Source organism: Aspergillus lentulus (genome assembly GCF_001445615.1).
Source record: "Aspergillus lentulus DNA, contig: Alt17, strain: IFM 54703, whole genome shotgun sequence".
In the NCBI taxonomy this organism is placed as follows: Eukaryota; Fungi; Ascomycota; class Eurotiomycetes; order Eurotiales; family Aspergillaceae; genus Aspergillus; species Aspergillus lentulus.
This window is the reverse complement of record NW_028322112.1, coordinates 1,618,289-1,639,786: the sequence shown is the minus strand read 5'-3', so window position 1 is coordinate 1,639,786 and position 21,498 is coordinate 1,618,289. Positions and strand designations below refer to the sequence as shown.

The window sequence follows — 21,498 nt, the reverse complement described above, 5'->3', positions numbered from 1 at the left end:
GCCGTTCAATTGTCTACACTTCTTTGGAGCCAACTCACAGTCCAGGCAAGTCAGGAAGAAATTAGATACAACCTAGTAACGGGATATTTAGGGAGCAACCATACGTTGATCTCAAAATAGGGGCCATTGTGGAGTGAGAACTAAGCTTTGCATAGCTGTATTCAAGGCCAATCGTTCCGAGGATCAGGGACTGGAAGCTAGGCAGCACGATTTATGATTTGATAGATCTGTCTGGACCCTATTTCAGGGACTTGTTCAGGTTCGGGGTTTGCCGCCAATTCACCATTGGATGCTGGGGTCCGCGGAACCCGAACTCCAGGCAACCATAAATGTTCAATCCTCCTATCGAAGACTTGACATGTCAAGAAACAGGGGACAGTAGCCGTTTCTGCAGATCCCAAGGCTTCCTACCTTCTCAAACACAATCATGACGATAATAACCAAGGGGTCTCTTTGTGTATTTTGTCATATGTTATCGTTAAGACTTGGCGTAATGTCATAAGAGTCTCTGACTTAGATGCTTCTTTCCAACTAAGCCTTCCCCATTCACTGACTCTGGCGTGGACAAACAATTTCCCCAATCTAATTGAACGCCTCGATATCGTAAATCAGAAATATAGCTCAGATAGCCCGATATCAGTTAATACCTCAAGCCACCCGCCTGCAGACATCCAGCTATCTCCTCGCAATCCTCAATCAACTCGCTTACTAAATTGCTCACAGAGTGTTTTACGACACCAAGAAAGAGCGTGAGAAACTCCTTCCTACCATCCCGTTCGACGAGGTTGTATTCTGCAGACCGATAAATCCGTAAATGCTCGGAAAGCTCTCGGCCCTCACAGAGCGCTCGGAGATATGAGCCGGTGGCAACCACCTTTGTGACTTGGACGGAGGTTCGCCGAAGATTGAAAACAATGATAAGTATTCATGGAGGGTCGGGTTCCGGTCAAATGCCGCAAGGCAAGAAAGAGCCCGAAAGGAATCTCACACTTCATTCTATGTTCAGCCTCGGATCTCTTGACGGTCTGGATAATGCTTAGCGGCTGAAGCAGGCATCATATCTGGGGCACTCACATTGCAAAGTATCAGCGGGTGGAAAAGTTTTCCTTGTGGATTCCCTCCAGCAAGCGCCCAGCCAATGGCTCCGTTGCACCTCAAGAATCCCTGGACTCGACATGTCTTGAAGTGAAAAGGGAATCCGCATAACGGGATCCAACAAATAGATATATTAGCTGAAATACTGAGAAATGGAAGAAGACACTCACAGATCCCTGGCCTCCGCATTGTGGCAATGATATAAGAGCGCCATAACACTCATATCCCCGCGAAAAGATCAACTGGAGGTGTTCCGCCGTCGGGGTTTGCGCCAGCTTGTGGGTTGCGTCAAAGACCCATGTGAACGCATTTGCCTCTAGCCAGCTATCACTGTCGGATATGCTCAGGATATGCTCCCTTGAAGGAAGTGTGATCTGCAGGTCAGGAGACGGTAGGCTGTTGCAACGTTAATTCCGGCTATTGAGAGGGTCATGGTTAGAACTTACCGGGATCGTCATTGGTAGGGACATTTGTCTCCCCAACCATCTCCATCACCGAAGGATTCTCATGGTCTTGGATTCTGAGAGAGTCAAGATGTTTTCTGTGTCCACCTCTTCAATTTTTTGAAAAGAAATCTAAGCGCGGAATGGGAGGCGTTGAGGTCTGCAGACACTGAGTCGGCCATGTTGCAGAGCTGGGAATTGAGAGTTGCAGGCGAGAGTAAGAATGGGTTACCTGCCATGGTGCCTTTGGTGACTTTTTATAGTCACAGCCAAGAACACCATAAATAATCCTCGGATATTTCCGTCAAGTGTCTTAATCGGCAAGACAGGTCGACAAATCGCTAGATCGCTCTAGTTGTACTTCCTTGAGACACCCCAGAATTGCATCCTTGTTGTCATCTATGGCAGCAGGCTGCATTCTTCCATATATCGTTACCAGAGCTTTGAAGCTAAGCGACACTCGAAAGTGAATTGGCTTCCAATCTCGAAGAGCGTGACTTGACTACTGTGTCATTTTCTCTCGGACGCCCCGCTTAGATTCTCTGCACCAGGAATAATCAAGCAACCATTTGATACGCTATAGGAGCTGACTAGAGTCAGATTGAAAGGGTAGACTATTGATATGGCAGAGCATCATCAAATAGGCGTACAGACCAGTTATTTCTTTATTTCACCCTGGGAGGGTGTCGAATGAATCAGTCGTTGATCTTTCCAGAAGACAATGCATCGAGCACAAAGCGATCATTTTCCAGGACCGGTTGACAAAGAAGCTGAACGAGGTGACTGATTTGAGACCTTGTGTCAACAAGTATCCTCCGCAGACTGATCTGCGAGACATTCCAACAAATCGTTGCTGCTATACTGAACAACAAAGATGCGCTCTGGCCTGGCTCTTCATTGACTTTCGGGACAGTTCAGCTGAGGATGCGCATCTCCAGTGAAATGACAGAAGTTATCCGTATCGTCCATAGATCTTATATTTTGCCCTTGTATTTTGGACCTACTCGAACCAGGACTGTACCACCTCGCCGCTTGATGAGCGGAGCGAAAATGTTCTTCGGAAGGGCTACGCCACTATCTCTGGAATACAATTATTGCCACACCTCGCCGCAAGGCCACTGGTTGCAGAAATGTGTTCGAGTGGATGGTCATGAGGTGAATGAGAATGGCCCGAAGTTTAGTTCAACATGGAAGATAGTGAGAACCAAATTCTGCATGTGCTTTGATCATGACCTAGCTATGACAATGATATTATGCGGAGCTACTACCACCAGAACGTTTTCATATCTACAGCCTCAGCTCTAGCTCCGGCAACGATGGATATCCCGAATATTTCTCGCCAGATGGTTGGATTACTACTACAGAAACCAAAGAATTGGACATCGGAACACATACGCGTACTCAATGCGGAAGAAAAAGGCACGATATCTGCAGCGGAGATGGTTGGTCAAGAGCACCTCCCAGACGAAAGCGACCAGGGTGTGTTGTTAAGGGACCACGAATATCATGTAGCTGCTAACCGAAGTCGTAGTTTTCCAAGGCCTAGTTCAGCAGTTCATGGAACCCACAAAGGAAGATATCTTCAGATCTCGATATGATAAGTTCAGCCACCCCGAAAACGCATTTTCCGATGTTTTCTACGAGACATACCGTCTCACATTTCCAGTCCCTGACAATCAGGAGCCTAATTCAATACCATTGTCAAGTATCCTATTCGGGATGGTCAGGGCATGCTATGGCCTTGAAGAGATGTTTGTATCTCGCTCTTAACGGTACTATCCATTGCTAATATTCGCGCAGTTGGACACAATCCGGACCGTTACCATTCCACTTGCCATTATTCAAGGTCAAGGGGGCTCTCGACTGTCCTGGGGCCATTGGCAGAATTCCCAAGGGAAACAATGATCCATTTTCTCCTCTAGTAATTTACAATGTGCGTACATTAGCTGCTATGTGCACCTCTTCCAAGCTACTAACTGCTATCCAGTTTATGAAGGGATCCACAGAAGAGAATATGATCAAACGCGAGGTACCATATGGTTTGTTTCTCATCTTTGCCGCTTTCAACAAGGATCCTCATAAAAGAGAGTATGCGTCTTTCCTCATCAGTATGCGTCATACCTCTGTTACCTGCATACAAATTACAAAACTAGAGGCTTCGGGATCCTACTTGCAGGCGCTGTGTCAAGGCAAGCCTTCGGAGGAGCACTTGAAGATCTACCGGTCAGATGAATTTGATCTTGTAGAGCCTGAAGGGCGCAAGGCATTCTTGGCGATGTTCATGGGTGTAGTCAACTACGTGATGAAAAGTTCAGAGTGATCAGGACTATTCAGAAGCATCCCACAGTTCTCCATTGGGTCAAAGTTCCTGCTTGATCAAAATCCTCTCATCTTTCGTGCCCTCTTCATTCTGATCCACGCGAGTCAGATTCATCTTAAAGGCCGGCAGTTCCACCTTCCCAAACATGCCAGTCTTCTCGTCCCTGTCCCAAAAGACAACCTCGCTCAAGGGTGTTCCCGCATACATGATATTATCTACATCGCTGATACAGAATTCATCCGAAACGGATGCGAAGCCCGACCATGAGCCAGCATTACTCTCGTGTTCGCCCCATCGCCCTAGCACTGATTCCGGGGGGCCCTCCCTATCCATCACGGCTGCAATCCTCCATACCTCTCCTAGTTGGTTATCACCTCTGTAGAGACCGGAGGGAATCAACTGAGCGTGGAATTTTGTGTTTTGTGGGGGTTGAAAGTGCTTGGATATGATGCTCAACACATCTGTGGAATTTGAAATCCACTCGTTGATCTCGAGGCCATGGGTTGATGTATAAGTTAGTGTCAACGTGGAGTTGATGTTATGCTCCTTGGTAGAAGAAGTGTATCTCCCCACATATGTTTCCTTAACCTGCCGTGCAGCAAGCGCATCAGCCGCACGAATCAGTGGAACAATGACCATCTCCACTAATGCTTCAGGGAATGTCTCATCTCCAGCTGTGAGAACCGTGATACCCAAATCATATTCCGGCACGAGGAGGATGATGGTTTTGTACCCTGGGACACCACCGCCTTTGGTGAAGAAGGTCACTGTCCTTGCCCTCCGCTTATCGTCTGGGAGAAAAATTCTGTCCGTGCGGAAAATCTCCCACGGCATACCGTAATAACTCCCCAATCCAGCCGTGAATGATACAGGTAGAAGCCAATTGAGCTTTGCGTCCGCGATATCTTTGTAGTTGGCGAGGATATAGCGGAGAAAAATTGACATGTCGTGCGTAGAAGAGTATAATCCGCCGGTGGGATTCTCCACAGCCTCATCGACGTCGAAGTACCATGCATTTCCCTTGGGAAGAACGGACACACTGTCCGGTGGTTTGGCAAACGATGTTTGAGACATCCCCAGGGGATGGAGGATTGAGGTTGTTATGTATTCCTCGTATGTGGTGCCAGTGACGTTCGCTAACACGAGCCCCAGGAGTTCGAATGCAAGGTTGGAATACGTCGACTTTGTGTTCGGCGCAAACAAGGCTGGCCTCCTTGTTAGACTGTCGAATAAGTCCTGTGCGGTGCAGGGCTTATGGCTGTTGTCGGAATCGCATTTAGTAGTTGTATCGACGGGCTCGGGATCTGTGAGGAGATCCGCCTGGACCCAGTCGCGGGGTAGACCAGAGAGTTGGCTCGCCAGAGATCGGAGTGATATTTTGTCCCACTGGATACCACTAGTACTTGTGGTCCCGTCGTGATGCGAGCTGCGGAGCTGAGGGATGTATTTGTCCACCGTATCCTCGAGTGAGAGGTTCCCCGCTGCATGCTGTTGAAGTATCCCCAGCACGGTGAAGACCTTGGTGATACTTGCGATACGATAGCGACTTGTCTCATCGACTCTCTCGGCTCCAGGTCGCGTTGTATTTTTATCCTTTGCGGTATGGAACGTTGACCATAAGGTGGACTTTGATGAGGTGATTTCAATCGAGTAGGATGATGTATTGAGGTTGTTGGAGTTGCGGAGTAAGTTTGACAGCGACGCTTCTACAAGGCCGAGGGCTTCCCATACCTCAGAGGACTGACGGTTGTAAGATGGAGGTGGGTAGAAAGGGGACTGGGTCGAGCATATTGCCAGGACGGCGGGGATGAGGTTGAACAGTGTGAGGATGATATTGACCTTGGTCATGATGGATGATGATGGTAAGTCGTATTGCGGGAGGACATGATGCTGCCTGATAAATAAATACAGCCAGGATTGGCTTACTAAAGATGGGTTGTGTAAAGGCGTTGGGCTTGATGAGCGACTAATTCATTGGTGCGTTTAATGCACTAATATTTAGAGAGGTAGGGGTGTATATATATGGAGGAATTCATTCACCATTTGGAAAAGGAGGTGGCTATTCAGAGATTCTGGGGTCACTTAGCATACCAGTATATAATTAGTACAAGCCTAGTATAACAGATAAAATCTACTGTGAAATGGTGTTAACAAGCCCTGATAAAAGGGCTATTCGCCTTCATCTTCATCTTAGTCTTGGCGTGCTCAAATCTGATGACAGCACCGCAGGCGTGCGAGCAACATGAATGGCACAGAATTGTACAGGGAGCTACACAGATTAAAGGACTTAGAGTCCACCATTAGAATGCAAGAAGGATTTGGACGATTCCTTTTACCTCCTACTACAGCCGACCTTATAAACCAAGCTAACCGCGGTTCCATTATGGTATTTAAGGCCACTGAGATTCGCAACGATCCCCTGATCATTACAGAATACGACGGCATAAGAGGCTCTACTATACGCAGGCGAATGAGGCCTGCGCGGTCTATTAGAGTCAAATACAAGGATGCTCATCACTGCCATGCCACGAGCGGTGCTCTGAACCAGCTGGACGGAGAAAGAGGTGGAACTAGTCACGGAGACTGAGAAAAGCATGTGTTTCCACTTTTATGGAGTCTCTCAAAAGTGAGGTCTTGGATGCGCTGACGGCTGTTGGATAGTTCACTTTGCATGCCATGGGATTGCGTATTCCGAAGACCCGCCGTCGGGTAGTTTGTTCCTTGGGGTGAGCACAAATGAGGCTCCAGAGAGTCTGATGGTTCGAGAATTGGCGGGATTTTGATATAGCCTTGCACAATTGCCTATTTGTCTGCTTGCTCCACTGTAGATAACTCATCCATCAGCTTGGCCAACGAAGTTATTCATATTGCCGGCACCTTCCAACTGCTTGGGTTCCCGCACGCGTTATTGGAACCCTGTGGCGGCCGATAATCAGTGTGCGCCCGAGGTCGCAGTAGCGTTTTGGCAGAACCTGATAGAACAATTGAAGGAGAGTAGCTCGGATGTCAGCCATGACCTGGTAGCCTACGCTCTCCACCATGCGACTAAAGAGCTAAGGCAGAAGAAACTAGGTAATGTAAATGCTAGGGCACTGTTTATAAATATCAGGACGTAGGAAAATTCTGGAAACGGCCTCTAAGCAAGCCCTGAGGTGAAAGAGAAAGGTGATGTTTCCAAATACTCCTCAGGGAATCTGAATACAGCCTAGCAATTGGTGAGAGACAGCACTTTTCCGCTAGTCAACCAGCCTTGTGCAAGGTTATGCCGCCCTAATATAATGCATGTTTGCACGCCTGTGCATGCGGGGTTACCAGTAAGAGATGTGGCATCTGTTCATAGGTTATTCATATTATAGTGGTAGAAACTCATAGCCAACGCATCTTCCCAGCATGGCTCATATTGATGCTTTGTGTACTGTTTCATCTGATATCTCTCGTTCAACTTGATGAGCATTGAAGTAAAATGGCGAGTCCAGAGCTTATCTGCGCCAACTGGGACATCGCAAACTCAGAGTGCAGGAAAGAAGGCAGATACACGTGCAAGAACTGTCATCTCGTCCTTGTGAGTTCATCCAAGCTCATACACATTTTCTGTATATATGCTTGTCCTGATAGATCTGACTTTGTAGTACTGCGGTCCAGTATGCCAGAAATTGCACTGGACGCAACACAAATCCGAATGTAAATCGCCTCTTAATAAAGGAACATGGCAGCCCGCTTGGCTTCTAGAGAACCGAAAGCCTTCATTTATCGCAGAAGGGCTCGGACAACAGTTTGGGATGAAGAAGTACCTCTGGGGTAACATCCCTGCATCCGACATCCTTCGACTTGGATCAAATGAAGGGGAAGAATATGGCGGAGTGATACGCATCTTGTTTGCTGGTATGTGCTTGATTTCAGTTTGCTACTGATGCTCATACGATCCCTTGTCTGGAGCTGATGAGCCAATCCATTGTCCATAGCTTCAGGAGATCTTCGAAATGTTGTCAAGACGATTGCCCAGCTTCCGAGTAGCTATAGCTACCCTCTCGAACTTACGATAAACGACCGGGACTTTGAAATTGTGGCTCGAAACATTATCTTGCTTCTTATTGCCCTAATAGTTGATCAAGTTGATGAGGCAGTTGATTGCATCATTCACCTCTGGTACTCGGCTTTCGTACGCGAGTCGCACACTGACCTCCTCCGACATCGAATTCGACCTCTCGTCGAGGATGTCTGCAACAAGATCAAAGACAAAAAGCCCGGTAGCCTCTTAGGGAAGACATGGACATTTGGACGGCACTCTCTCCGAGTTGTTCTCGAAAGATCGTCTTGGGACCGTCTCTTGTCTTTGGTTGACCCGCCAGCTGGCTTGACTGCTGATCGTGCACGTGAACTTCGTGCAGCTATTACTCTAGCTGAATCACGGAAGGACTACCGTGATCGATTCATGTATTGCCAGTCACCTTCGCATCGAATCGCTTTCCAAAAATTCCGGGAAGACGGCCTCCTGCTCCCGTTTGGATCCTCACGTCATGAATTTCGAGTACCAAACCCGTGAGTTGGGAAACGACATCACGCCTTGCTATAAACGCTAATAGAAACAGAACATTGTTCCATACAGCTAATGCCTGGCCAATGAACGACAATGCCGATCCGCTTCATGGGTGGCCTTTAGACGAGGTTGCCGCTACATCAACAGGCCCTGCAACTGCGGATATATACGGCAAGCTCTTCTTTTACATTCGCAGAATGCTTCGATTTTTCCTTGGTCGGCTCCCGAGTCTGAAGCTCTCCTTTAAACTCTTCCAGCTCGACGCCGCTTGCCTTCCTGACCATCTCGAGAATGATTCTTTCAGTAGAATCGAGGTGAGCAATTGGCATCTGTCCCATGAAGCGGAATTTTTGGTCTGAAATTGTACCTCAAACGGACACACTGATGGATCTATATAGGTGTCCAATATTTCGGATTCTGGCTGGTTGGGAATTCACACCACACTAAGTTTGATGGTACCTTTGCTTCAAACGCCTCAGGAAAACCCACATGCGACCCTGATTACCCTCTTCATGAACGCGGTTGAAGAAACCTTGACCGATCAAGACAGAATGCTGGACTTGACTACACATAGTCCAACAACTAAACGCCTCCTCAAATATCTTCCTCTGAAAAGGAGGCCAACTTCCGCCTACGATCCCGAGCTTGTCAAATTCAACCTTGGCCGGGAGCTGGTCAAAACCTATGACGACATCTTCAACCGGTGAGTACAGATTCTTTGTATAACTGGACCCGCATATTCATCCTGAGAGTAGGTATTCGGAGAAGTTCAAGTTCCGTGAGTTTGCCGATTTGTTAGGGGCAGAGATGAAGGAGACGCACACTATCATCGACAAGTGGCCCTATAGATTGAAGCTCCGACCTGGCCAACCCGGCGCGCAAGAGGAGTTCGACAGGTGCATTGGTGGAGGGATGTCGGGGAAGGAGCGCTACGTAGAATGGAAAAGAGTTCATATGGGTATGATTTGAAGATATGGTTATGAATGCCATCTGGCCTTGGGAATTTTAAGAGAGTACATAAGAGGTATCTTATATGTCTAGTCGTTAGGATGTGGTCACAATTGGTTTGGTTAAATCTCACTTCGCAGAGCTCGTGCCCTGGGCATTATTATACAAATAACGGGATACATTGTTTCCCACCACTCCGCATCCGAGGCTTTGCATGATCAGTTCAGCAAGTCGGAAGCATCTAATTCACCTAGATGAGCATACCAATAAATTCCAGGCACCCGATGACCACCCACCATTAATGCAATTGCATGCCGAGGTGTTTGCGTGGACCCGACCTCGGGTCATTGGGATTGAATACTAATCAGCATTGCGGCAGGGAGTAAACCCACATAAAATGCGAAAGGGCGTACTCAGCTCGCCGGGCGAGCTTGTCAATTTATATACACAATCAGCGAACATGATGCACACTTTGACAGTCTGGGATAAGCTAGACGCGTTTATCGGCTGGTTTTCACTTGGTAAGACAAGGGTTCAAGTTTATACGCAGTCCTTAACTCACATTCAACAGTCGCAGAGGCAATATATGCCGCAGCCACAGGGTTCTTTCGGGGCCCTTCAGGGGCAGATACTTATCATCATCATCTGATCCAAGCTGTCGTCAAGAAGGTGATGTACCGTACCACGAAGCCTGTGCCATCCACACTAATAACCTACTTCTACAGCTTACGAGAAGATTCAGTCCGCTGCAACTCCAGTGAGTATAACGAAGACCAGAAAGTATACATGTTAACAGAGACAGGTACCTGTTCAAGTCTTATGGCCAACTCTACCTGCATTACTGCCAAAAGAATGGCTTCAAGCAACATTTTGTCTCGAATAGCCGCGGGCTCAAAGGCTTCTGGATTGGCAGTCCCTCCGCGGAATATATCTTCATCAACTTCCATGGTACTCAACCCACGTTTATGACGAGACACTATTAATAATCGGTACCAGGTGGTGGTTTTGCCATGGATGCGACAGCTCCCTACCTTGATTTCTGGCCGCAGATACAGAAGACTTCCGCAAATGCTGGTATAGAAACTGGCTGGTTCCATTGTACGTATACCTTGACACCGCATGCGGCGTATCCGACTCAGTTTCAAGAAGCTGTTGAAGCTCTACGGTATATCCTAGAGGATGTTGGACGGCCACCGTCCCAAATTCTACTAGTTGGAGATTCGGCGGGCGCGAATTTGTGCCTGGCAGTACTATCCCACTTAACACATCCTTCCGAAGACGTGCCCGAGTTAGTCATCAATGAGCCCATTAAAGGCGCTATCCTCATGTCTCCATGGGTCTCATTTCATCACAACTGGCCGAGTGTAGAAGCCAGCGAACATAGGGATGTCGATGCAAAGGAGGTCACGACAAAGTGGTCGAGAGTCTATCTCAATGGACGGCCGTCGAACAACTACATCGAAGCAACAGAGGCACCAGATTGGTGGTGGGACAACATCAAGGTCCAGCAGACTCTGATACTTGCTGGAGGTGACGAAGCTCTACTAGACCCGATCAAGGCTTGGGTGAGCAAGTTCAAAGTAAGTGTCTGCATGATCTAATGTTGCCAGACGGAATGATTAATATGTTCTAGAAATCGAATCCCGATACGACTCTGGTAATCGGGGAAAGAGAGTGCCATGTTGCACCTCTGGTCTGGCCGATGTTTGGTGACTATCATGAGACACAGCAGGAGCGAGCCTTGAAGCATTGGCTTCTGGAACGGTTAAATTAGTGTATGAGTCTACGTGTAGAAAATAACATAGGGAACTGTACAACATTAGATTTCTTTTACCATCTTCTTTTCCAGTGCAGTTTGTGGTAGTTGGTGTAAAGTAGGTCAGGCGTCGAGAGGATATCACGGAGACTAGGATTAAGTAAGGTGTCTCAGAAAGATTAAGCGAATCTATGTGAGTCGACAAGCAGTCGTGCACACAAAATTAATTTACTCTAGAATTGGTTCTACCAGATTTTTTTCTGGCTGTTGAGATTGATCAGGCAAGCATCAAGCTGAACTAAACGGCTATTGCTTGCAACAAAAAGGGAGATTAAGCCCTACCTGGGCGTCTATGAGAATGGGGGATACAGAAGACCATCAGTTTCATTGCCTCCCTCAGGCTTCGTCGTTGATACTCCAAGCAACAACCTCTCCCCTGCTTCAAGAAATAAACTATATTCTTGCGCCCTCCAACATGTCTTTCACCGTAACCGTTGGCCTGAGAATCCTCAATATGTGGAAACTCATATACCCCCATAGCCTGACAGAAGGTCTGAAGCCCGTCGACTAGTTCGCAGCTTAAAGACCCATTCCAGCCAGTCTCTCTTGACCCTTATCCGTGAACAAAAGTAGTCCGTTCGAGTAGCCCACTGCCCATATCATAGGATACCGCCAATGAAACCACCACGGGTGTTCCGAAGCCCCAAACCACCCAAAATGTTTATCCAGGTTGTAGCACAGATAGTTGCAGCTACTCAGGACCAGCAATGCAAGAATCCCCGTGAAATGAGCCGCCTTCTTTCCGTAATAATGATCGACGATGAAACAGTTCGTGAGGCCACCCATTGCTCCGCCCATGCCTAATGGACAAAAGACCAGCGTCCACAGGACTTTATAGATCAGGTCGCGGGTTCCGGTCATGATGAAGATGCCGACGGCCAGGAAGATAACTTCGGCGAAGAGAGAATTGAGCCAGAATAGTAAGAAAGGTCGGAGGTAAACGGCGCGCCGCTTTTCGGCAACCTTTGCGTCTTGTTCGCCGCTGATTAGGACTTGGTAGTTCATAGGTGCTGTACGGCCAGGTGTTAGAACTGGGGAGAGAGGTAGGCTTGTTCTGTGTTTGTAAGCGTTTTCAGTAGACTTTGTTCGCACAGATTTATACCAGGTATACGACGAAAGTATACAACCGCGTATCCTCGGTGGTGTATATTATCGATTAGTCTTTATGTTCTATGCGCAGCTCATACCGAGGTCGCGAATATCCAATATTCGGTTAGGTTGTTTAGTGATCACTACTTCCGCAAACACGAAATGGAGGATAACCAGCATGCATTCCAGGACTCTCCCACGTCCTATGCAACTCAAATCAACTGCTATTCTTTATGCAATTACATTATCCATCATGACGTCGGCTGTTGATTGGGAGTGGGCTTGGGAATGGTCGTCGGATGGGTGGCATACTAAAATATATCTTCGCCTGTCCGCTCTGTAACATACAGTGATATACTCCACCATTGTGCAATTGTCAATTTGAGTGATTGATCCGAGGGCTCTAACTGACAATAATAAGAAGCTATAAATATTCGTAGTAACCATAGGTTACATGCGTGTCACTTAAGCCAACGACTGGAAGATCTGCCAAGAGAATACTTTACTCAATATTAAGCACACATGTCTATGGCCTATCTCTGATGAGTCTCTATCAATGCTCCTTCACTCAAAAGATCTTTAAGAGGCATTGGCGATCACACACGCAATGACAAGTCAGAGCCTAGTGCAGTCCACATAAGCAATGATGTCAGAAATATTCACAAGAAGCAGCACAGAACCACACTCGACAACCCCGCGAGTCAAGTATTGGTACATATGACCTTCCCTTTGAATGAGGGCCCACTTACCTCACAACTTCTCAACTTACTATCATGCCTGATGCATCATTAGCGAATCCATCTTCCAGCACCGTCTTACATCGAACTATCTGAGTCCTCACCGGATGAAATTGTTGAATCATCTCCCACCGTATTTCCCCGACGAATCTTCATACAGCAGAAAATCAACCTAGCTCTATCAGCACAAACATCTCCTGAACCACCAAGAACACCTCCTGAACCTTCTTACAGTTTAATAAGGTTGGATTGGATCCTCCTTTCGCCTCAGATAAGATAGAGATTACGAACCAGAGGACCCTACAGATTAACATGAGATTGGGATTTCCTTTTAAGGCAGACAAGAGAGAGACTGCAAAACTACTTAGAAAAACCTGAATCATAATCAGACTCTGATGAAGTATCACCGCAAAAAACCCCCGACCCTTCATAAACGATGCCCATCACGTATCTTTCACTGTAGGTTTTGACCTTGTCTGCTCTGCTGGTTTTAGGGCGCTTGTCGGTCTTTATCCACGACTCGTGACGCTCGATAGTCCAGTGGACAACAAGATCGAGGTTGTTCGAGGTAAAAAACAAGCCAAAGAGAACGGACAACATTCTTTCAGTCTACAAGATACCATCAGATATCCCAGCTGACACCACTAAGTGCCCTCCACAGCTAGTCTCCTTGTCGCAAGACAATCTCATGATGAATGATAAGGATTTCAGTAAATATCCATGGGGACAGCCTGCATATGCACTCCAAGCAATACTTGCCAAAGCACCTGCCTACACTAAGGATTCTTCCTTTATATTGCAAGCTAACATCGCCCTGAGATGTCTGGAAAGATGGTATTTTAATCTCTCAAAGCCTGCAGCAAACACCCTTGACCTAACAACTATTAAATACTAGGTAATACCTGCAAAGATACGCAACCCTATTCTTAAAATACTGAAGGATCTCAAGGCAAACACCACCACTCACCCTGTGTTTTTCAAGTCAACCTAGTCACTATTTTACACCAATGTCTTTTCTTTCTCTCTTTTTTCTTTACTACAGCGGGATACTATTATGTGTTATCAGACTGTTGACTCACAGTCCCCAGTCATGTGACAGATTCATCTTTATCTTGTCAATTAGTTATTAGTTACAGAGAATAACAACTATCTTCCTCGATATACAAGCCCATGCACCTACAGTGCATACCAAAAAGAATAGCATCAACTCACTTCCCAATCGAGCAGGACAAAGTTTAAGGCTTTAAGACTCCTAATGCTCCCCATCCAATTCCCAATGTCTGTTCAGTTGACGTCAGTCTAATCAGCAGAACCTTCGCCGGACTAATCCACGGGATGTTGGCGCACCGACATGGATCTACTGATGACGGCCTGGTATGAACACGGGCATCTGATGACAACTGACGATGTCATCCGGACCATGTTGTCATGCAATTGGTTGGCAAAAATGCCGGTCACACGACGCCGGTATAAGCCACAAGCCACAAGCTGCCCTGTTCTTATCAATCAATTGGACGGAGGCGCCGATCAGACACTGAAAGGACTTTCCACGCAGGATTAAGCAGGTTCGCAACTGCGTGGTGTCGCTGATCGGCGTGTGTTCAACGCTGAGAGACGCGTCATGACGATCACGTGAGATTCCGACTTTGCAATAACAGCTTAGTCAGCCACGGAGTACAATTCTCAAATGAGGAAATAAGCAACTGCTTCATGTATTGAGAGCGATACCATTATCAATATGTACATATTAGATCTAGATGCGCCAGGTATGCAAATATGCGATGGCCGTTCTTTTATCCGTATCCGTGGCCCGTAGTAACCCAGCCCAGCCCAAGCCAACCCAAACGCCGTGAATATGCTTAAACAACTGAATCAGAGAACCGGTCAGAATCCTGCTCCGCCAGCAAGGGCACATCTCCACGCGACTCGCGCCATTTGTGCAGAATCCGATCGCCCGTTGTTGGGACAGGCTTGGCGAGCCGCAGCGCCCAGCAGATGCAGTACTCGACGGGGAGGAGGAGCAGCAGGACCCGGTTCCCCAAGAAGCAGATGGTGACGGTGAAGGTGGCGACTGTCGCGTCCAGCCAGTAGTGGTTTGCCGTTGCGATGATGACGCTCAGCACGAGCAGCGGGTACACGAACGCCATGACCATGAAGAAGATCTGCGTCAAGGGGGACTTGCGGACGGGCCGGCCCTGGAGTCTGTGCACGAGGCCGGAGTGATATATGAAGGTACACCCGATGACGAACGCGTAGGTGAAATGCAGACTCGGCATCGCGGCGAACTGGTTGACGGATTTCCCGCCTACCCAGACGCTCTCTGCGTGCTCTTGGCGGACGGTGTCGTAGAAGCCGTAGGAGTCGGGGAGCAGTCGCGGCGGCATGCAGGGGTAGAAGCAGAAGATGAGGAATGCGGCGAAGTTGCCGAGGGTCATGGTCCGTCGCGCGACGGCAAAGGTGTTGTGGTTTTCGGCGGCGTAGTAGTACCAGCCCAAGAACCTGAGATGTGGTCAGCACTGAGTTGCAGGAGGTTCCGAGTTGGGATAGACTTACAGCACGGTTCCGGGGATGTGGACAAGAGAGTAAATGCGGTTGAAGAAGGTCATGATAGACTGGTGTCCATTGAGGAAAAATGACTGAAAGTCGGATTCCTCTATGGGAAAGAAAAACCGCGCAATGGAGTGATGCTCAAAGTTCAAGATCCCGACACCGTGATCTTGTGCGACCTGGACGACGCCAATCTCGGCGGGGGACAGCCACTGCGACGTCGCTTTGGTGACAGAGTAAAACAGATAGTTGACGGCCCAGTAGAACATTTCGACCAGAAACGGGAATTTCTGCAGGATTCTGCTGTGGATATGGTGCGCCCAGCGAGAGGAATCCGGAACTTCAATGGCGATGCCGCATATTGTTGGGATTTTGGAGCGATAGTCCTCCGTCGAGCTGCCGTTATCATCTACCGTTGCTCTGCTGCCAAAAACGCTGAAACCTCTACGGCGGTTAATGACCAACGAGCCAATCATGATGCTCACAACGATCTGTGAATGGATAGTCAATACAGAAAGACTAAGATTCTTGGTTAGATTGCGACGTGACATACGATGGGTTCGAGCCATGTGTGCGACTCGAACTGGGGTTTGCCCAGGTCCGGCGACTCCGCCCTGGCATCCATGACGGCGGGTAGAGAAGAGTGGGAGGAGTCGAGGAGAGCTGTGGTGGTGAGGTGAAGATCAACAGTAGTAAAAAGGAGAAACCCAACTGCAGATTTCTGGAAAGTGGAGATTATATACTACTTGGCGGATTGATAACCGGACCAGGTTATGATCCAGAAGAGCAGGGGGGCTGAAGAACAAACAGGTGTTTGAACTGGGCTGGTGCTGCGTAGATCCAAGTTTTACCCCCCGTACTCCGTACTCGTATTGTGTTCTGCTGCGCCAAGATTGCGTATCCACCCAGAACAAGGACTTGCTTGGCGGGAAAATCCTCCTGGAACCGGCTGATCCGGTCGGATGCGAGGGGCTGGAGATTCATTCACTAAAGGAGGAGACTAGCAACGCGTCCCTTCTGCAGCGAGCAGGTGCAAGGTCTACCACGCGAAGAATGAAGTTCCTGCATGCTAGGAATTGCGCCTGATTCAGTGCAGTATGTAAAGGTCCTACTAAGGTAGTAAACTACTGCGTACTGCGTACTATTTGTTTCATCTTTGGACGCGTAGGCAGAGCTATGTTTCACCCACAGTTATTGGATGCTTCAGTCGGCTGACGGCAGATAATGGACAAGTACCGAGTAATGTGCATATGTCTTGTTACCATGTCGGGGTTAGCATTTCGAACTCCGCTGAAGTAATATCCCCTAGTGGCCACTAGCGCTTGCTGATGATGGCAGAGGCGCCATCCACTCCGGCTGTTTTTGACTTTTCAGTCCTGCAGGTTCTGCAAGTTCTGCAAGCCCCGAGCCTCCGTTCGGTAGCATCCTCGTCACCATATCGGGAGGCGGAATCACCGATCGCCGATTGGTCATGGACAACTTCCTTCATTTATACCTGGGCGGTGCGGACAGCATAATTTTATGCTTGATATGCCCTGGTTGCGAAAAATCAACTTAGTGTTCAATCCAAATTTGAAACACTAATCGTTAGATCATTGCAGATGCTTCTTAAAATACCTCATGCCCCGAGGTCTCGACTCTCGAGTCTCAACCTAACAACTACGTGATCACGTGAATTGCTACCGGAAATTGAGCATTTGTCCGACTCCGGAATTTCTCCGCTCAAAGGATCACGTGATATATTTCAGTCCATTCCAGACACGTCACGTTGTTTGACCATTATTGTCTGTCTCCAACTTGTTTGTCAATGCGATTTTTATGATTCTTATGATCGACCAGAGATATCCTTTTTCTGGGGTCTTTGCTTACGATGATCAGGCATCACACAATCAGATCGCTTTCTTTTGTTTCATCGACCTGAAACACTTCTCTACCACCAAACGGGTCCGTATGCGGCTCACCTGCCCTCCCCTCCCTCGATCTTGAACACGCAAGACTGGACACGAGCCCCTGCATCACTCAAGTCGAACTTTAGAGACTCTGCTCTGCAGCGTAACCATCCTCCACTCCAAGCTCGTTACCATGCATACGACCTCCATCAGATCCGAACGAGAGTCATACGTGACTTGATCGACGAAGTCCATCCCAGGGCGCTTTGACCCTCCGTCATATGGATCCACAAGGGACATGCGCTTCTTTGCACACGCGACATAATAATGCAGCGACATCAAATGCGATAAATGCTCCAGCAAGAGCAAAACAGCGGTGATACTTCCTCCCCCAGCAACGAGAAACCACAGTATGATAGCGATGTTGGACAAGGATTCGGAGAATGGTGCCGTATCGTCCCTCGACGATTCTATTGACACGACCCTCCAGCCATGGAATCGCATCTGAGCCGCCTATTTTACAGTAACGAACACTGACTCCTGCCTGAGGAGGGATGGGAAACTTCATTAGCCGCCCCACCGAAGCTTCTCTACATCCCATTCCGCCAGCCGCAAGCGTGCAGTTGCAATAGTAGAGTGATGAGTCTCAAGCACTCTGGTTCGCGAAGGCCAATGTGCTGTCCAGACTCCTGTCTCCACCTTGCTTCGGGCAGATGCACTTCAATGCTGACCGTGTTGTCCGGTAACTGGTGCACGAGTGCAGGACAACCCGACGACCAGTAAACCTTCATTTGAACGCCAGGACCGGCCGAAAATCCATTCCAGGTAGGACGTGATCCGAACTGCCAGTGTGGCCCCGCGGTAGATCCACGAATTGAGTTCCTGGCCCGCGTGCCAGCAACACAGCCAAAGGAAGACCATCGCCAGGCATATGTACTGACGGAGACCTCGTGCATCTGTCGCGGAACTGGGCAATCGATAGAATCACTAGGCCGACCAGCATGCCAAAGGGGGAGTACCGGTGGACTCTTGGGAACTGTCAACAGACGATTGGTGGAGTAGTGCAGATATATCGACCTCGTAGTTTCCCTTCTTGTAGTACTTTGCATGTAGCTGTGCGATACCACCTTCGTGTAGAGGCTGGTAGATGAAAGGAATGACGGCAATAACAAAAGAATGGAAAAGCTGATCATCAGCTGAAAACATTGAGCTTCTCATGACCGATTCCAGGGTGTTTTATGTCACCCCATCGGTATTTGACGCACATTGGTCACAACAGCGAGTCATAATTCACCCTGCAATGACCCACAAACTGAGAATAACAAACAAGGAATTCAAAAAGGAAAGTAGGTCCCAAGATCTTCTGAAGAATATTCTTGGATAATTATTTTCTATGTCCTTGCCTCGTCTACCTGCGTGAAATGAGGACTTCTAGTCTATGTTATCCATCTTGGCTATTCGCTACCAAGTAAAAGATTCCTCCACAAAAGAAACAATCAAAGACGGATTCTCTCTAACCATCTTCGAAACAACATGACGAACCTCATCCGCCATCCTCGCCGGTCCACTGACAACAACACACACCGGCGCATCCTGATACTTCTGAACCTCTTCTGTCAACAGCGTTGGGATATCCATTCGCTGGTCACGGTAGATCCGCACATTCATATCATGCAAGGCGCCCCCAAGCGTCTCCTCCACTGACTCAATCAATGTCTTGCTGCGGCAAGCCCAGAATAACGTGCGTCCTCCGCGGTGGCTGCACAGATCCGGAACCAGCGCTGTGATCCCAACTCCACCGGCAATGGCAATGACATTGGGGTGATCGGTCCAGTGATGATTTATCAGGGGTGATGGAGGATAGGACCCTTCCACTAGAACCGGGAGCTGAGACCGCGCACGCAGATGTCGCGTTGTTCCCGACTGGGTGCGTACGAAGAATGTGAGGCATGGTTTGTAAGATCCTTCGGCGACCAGGCCCTGCGACGAGGACATAGAAGGCGGCTTGTCCGAGTCAAGAAACGTCTTCACCGACGTACCGTTCTTCGACTGATATCCACTCTTGACATCCTGCGACACGACATCGATCTTCCTCTCCATGCTGCCCTCGGGTTGGAAACTGGCAATCGCGGAGAAGGGATGGTTTTCCCAGACCCGCCACGTCAGAGTGGGAAAATAGAGATATACGTGGCCCTGTGCATGCACACCAGGAACATCAACTTTGAGATACTCATCGTCCAAGACGGTGACATGAGCCTTCCGAATGCCATGCCGCGCCAGCCTCAGTACACGAAACACCCGCTCAAAGGCCCAAATACCGAACGCCACATAGATCCAGGTTTCGTAGCCCCATTGGTGTGTGTACCGGTACCAAATATGCCAGTAGCACGCAAGAAGAGCCAGAAAAGACAGGACGACGTGCCAAGCCAGGAATAGCTCGTAGCACCGCTTTCGGATTGGCCATGTTGATGATGGGATCAGGATGGCCATCGCCAAAGTGGCGATAATGCCCCAGATCCAGAATGGCTGCTTACTTTCGGTACTGTGCTCATTATTGGCGACAGCAATTTGCAGATATATGGCCGAGTGCAGACAAGCTTCGAGAGTGCAGATGAATGCCAGCCAGCGATGGAGCAAGAGGAAGGTTGAATGCGACCAGTCAGTCAGCCAGAGGAGAAAGTTGTTTCGACCGGTGTATAGCACCAGCAGGGGGATATTTGCAAAGCTGAGCACCCCGGTGCGATTTGCCACGTAAGTGAGAATTTCGTCGTGCTTGGACGCGTACCAGATGCTTGGATTAGCAGATCGGAACCCGACAGCGCATAATATGATGTTAATTAACAACAAATACGCGATGAAGAGGGCTTGTCCTCGAGTGGGCATAAAGAAGGTGTCGAGTATCGCGGAACTGTGGCGACGACCGACAAAAGGAGGATCGATGAAGACTGCCTTGAGCCATACTCGTAAAGCGGCCGGAAACGGTACGAAACGGAGTAGGGAAGAGGCGATTGGAATGATTGCACCCGTGAGAAGGAGGACTAAGCTATAGCGAGGCAAATCAGCGAGCAGCGCTGTGAATCACTGCAGGAAGCCTACCCGTATCGCTCATGGGATGTCTCGACGGCCTCGAACGTCCAGAGAGTATTGCAATTACTCAGATACGTCTCTTCCTCGACCAAAGAAGCGATATCCAGAACCGCCGATGAGTTAAGGATTGTAGTCGGTGGTCTGGCAAGGCTTCCAAGAGCTTCTTGATACGACTCCTTCGGGCTCGGTTGATGCTGCTGTCTACCAGCCACATTCAACTCCCAGTAATTCTCCAGAACCGAGACCGATACATCAGCACAGTGAGTGTACATGCAGTAGGCTAGTGTTTGCAGGAAGGGATCGTTGTTCGCATAGCACGCAGGACTCGGAGTATCCATTGCCATCGAAGCCTCATCCATAACCATGTCATGATCTACTGTGGTGTCGCAATCCAGAGGGTTTGTAATCGAGGCACGGCACGCATAAGCGCAGACGGGCTTATACATGGAGATGCCGTAGCCAATGAACCCGTGCCCTGGTCTTCCGTTTGAATCATGCGAGGCGACTGGTATTGCAAGAGAGAGCAGGACCTGCGCTCCTCGCAGGTATTGCGACAACTTCATCGCGATGGCGGAGCAGTTTAGGTTATGTCCTGACTCCGATCAGTCCTCACCAACAGATAATAAAAGAAAAGGAGAAAGGCTGTGCAACATGATGATAGCCACGGAGGAAGAGTCAAAACTTAAGGATTTAGGATGTTCATGATCCTTCGCGTTGACCCTTCGGCAATCAGTATCTTTTGTAGCGGGTCCAGCCATGAGCGGAAATGAGCAGATTTGAGCAGTTCCCCACAGCAGACAAGTAGCCCTACAGCATCTAGACTACTTGGCAGCAGCAGACGAGAAAAATATTAGATAAAAGCCACCCAGTCACGACTATATTCTGATACTTTTTTTCGTAATCGCCGTCTTTTCCAGTGGTTTGCTGTCGGACTGCATGATCAGCCAAGAGCGCTTGACCCGGTTTAAGGCAAGAGATGGATACTACAAT

The 21,498-nt window shown here is 48.5% G+C and overlaps 6 protein-coding genes across 6 annotated transcripts; 2 read left to right on the top strand and 4 right to left on the bottom strand.

The window, feature by feature from the left end:
* Positions 1–2,854: 2,854 nt before the first annotated feature.
* ALT_9541 (uncharacterized protein) lies at positions 2,855–3,858 on the top strand (the record flags this gene model as incomplete). Its single annotated transcript, XM_033559998.2, has 4 exons — positions 2,855–3,017; positions 3,070–3,289; positions 3,339–3,471; positions 3,526–3,858. The coding sequence occupies 4 exons, from the start codon at positions 2,855–2,857 to the stop codon at positions 3,856–3,858; spliced, it is 849 nt and encodes a 282-aa protein (XP_033415889.2).
* A 39-nt stretch (positions 3,859–3,897) lies between these two features.
* ALT_9540 (serine hydrolase domain-containing protein) lies at positions 3,898–5,706 on the bottom strand (the record flags this gene model as incomplete). Its single annotated transcript, XM_033559997.2, has 1 exon — positions 3,898–5,706. One exon carries the CDS (start codon positions 5,704–5,706, stop codon positions 3,898–3,900), a length of 1,809 nt encoding a protein of 602 aa, XP_033415888.2.
* Positions 5,707–7,321: 1,615 nt separating this feature from the next.
* ALT_9539 (putative epsilon-lactone hydrolase) lies at positions 7,322–11,117 on the top strand (the record flags this gene model as incomplete). The annotated part of the gene is made up of 10 exons (XM_033559996.2): positions 7,322–7,420; positions 7,488–7,740; positions 7,821–8,397; positions 8,448–8,709; positions 8,794–9,098; positions 9,151–9,353; positions 10,069–10,100; positions 10,159–10,291; positions 10,340–10,923; positions 10,977–11,117. 10 exons carry the CDS (start codon positions 7,322–7,324, stop codon positions 11,115–11,117), a joined length of 2,589 nt encoding a protein of 862 aa, XP_033415887.2.
* Positions 11,118–11,678: 561 nt separating this feature from the next.
* Positions 11,679–12,164, bottom strand: ALT_9538 (uncharacterized protein; the record flags this gene model as incomplete). Its single annotated transcript, XM_033559994.2, has 1 exon — positions 11,679–12,164. The coding sequence occupies one exon, from the start codon at positions 12,162–12,164 to the stop codon at positions 11,679–11,681; it is 486 nt and encodes a 161-aa protein (XP_033415885.2).
* A 2,680-nt stretch (positions 12,165–14,844) lies between these two features.
* Positions 14,845–16,157, bottom strand: ALT_9537 (phosphatase PAP2 family protein; the record flags this gene model as incomplete). Its single annotated transcript, XM_033559993.2, has 3 exons — positions 14,845–15,484; positions 15,539–16,023; positions 16,086–16,157. The coding sequence occupies 3 exons, from the start codon at positions 16,155–16,157 to the stop codon at positions 14,845–14,847; spliced, it is 1,197 nt and encodes a 398-aa protein (XP_033415884.2).
* Positions 16,158–18,011: 1,854 nt separating this feature from the next.
* ALT_9536 (putative ferric-chelate reductase (Fre2)) lies at positions 18,012–21,071 on the bottom strand (the record flags this gene model as incomplete). The annotated part of the gene is made up of 4 exons (XM_033559992.2): positions 18,012–18,388; positions 18,441–18,606; positions 18,964–20,464; positions 20,518–21,071. 4 exons carry the CDS (start codon positions 21,069–21,071, stop codon positions 18,012–18,014), a joined length of 2,598 nt encoding a protein of 865 aa, XP_033415883.2.
* Between the last annotated feature and the right edge of the window lie 427 nt (positions 21,072–21,498).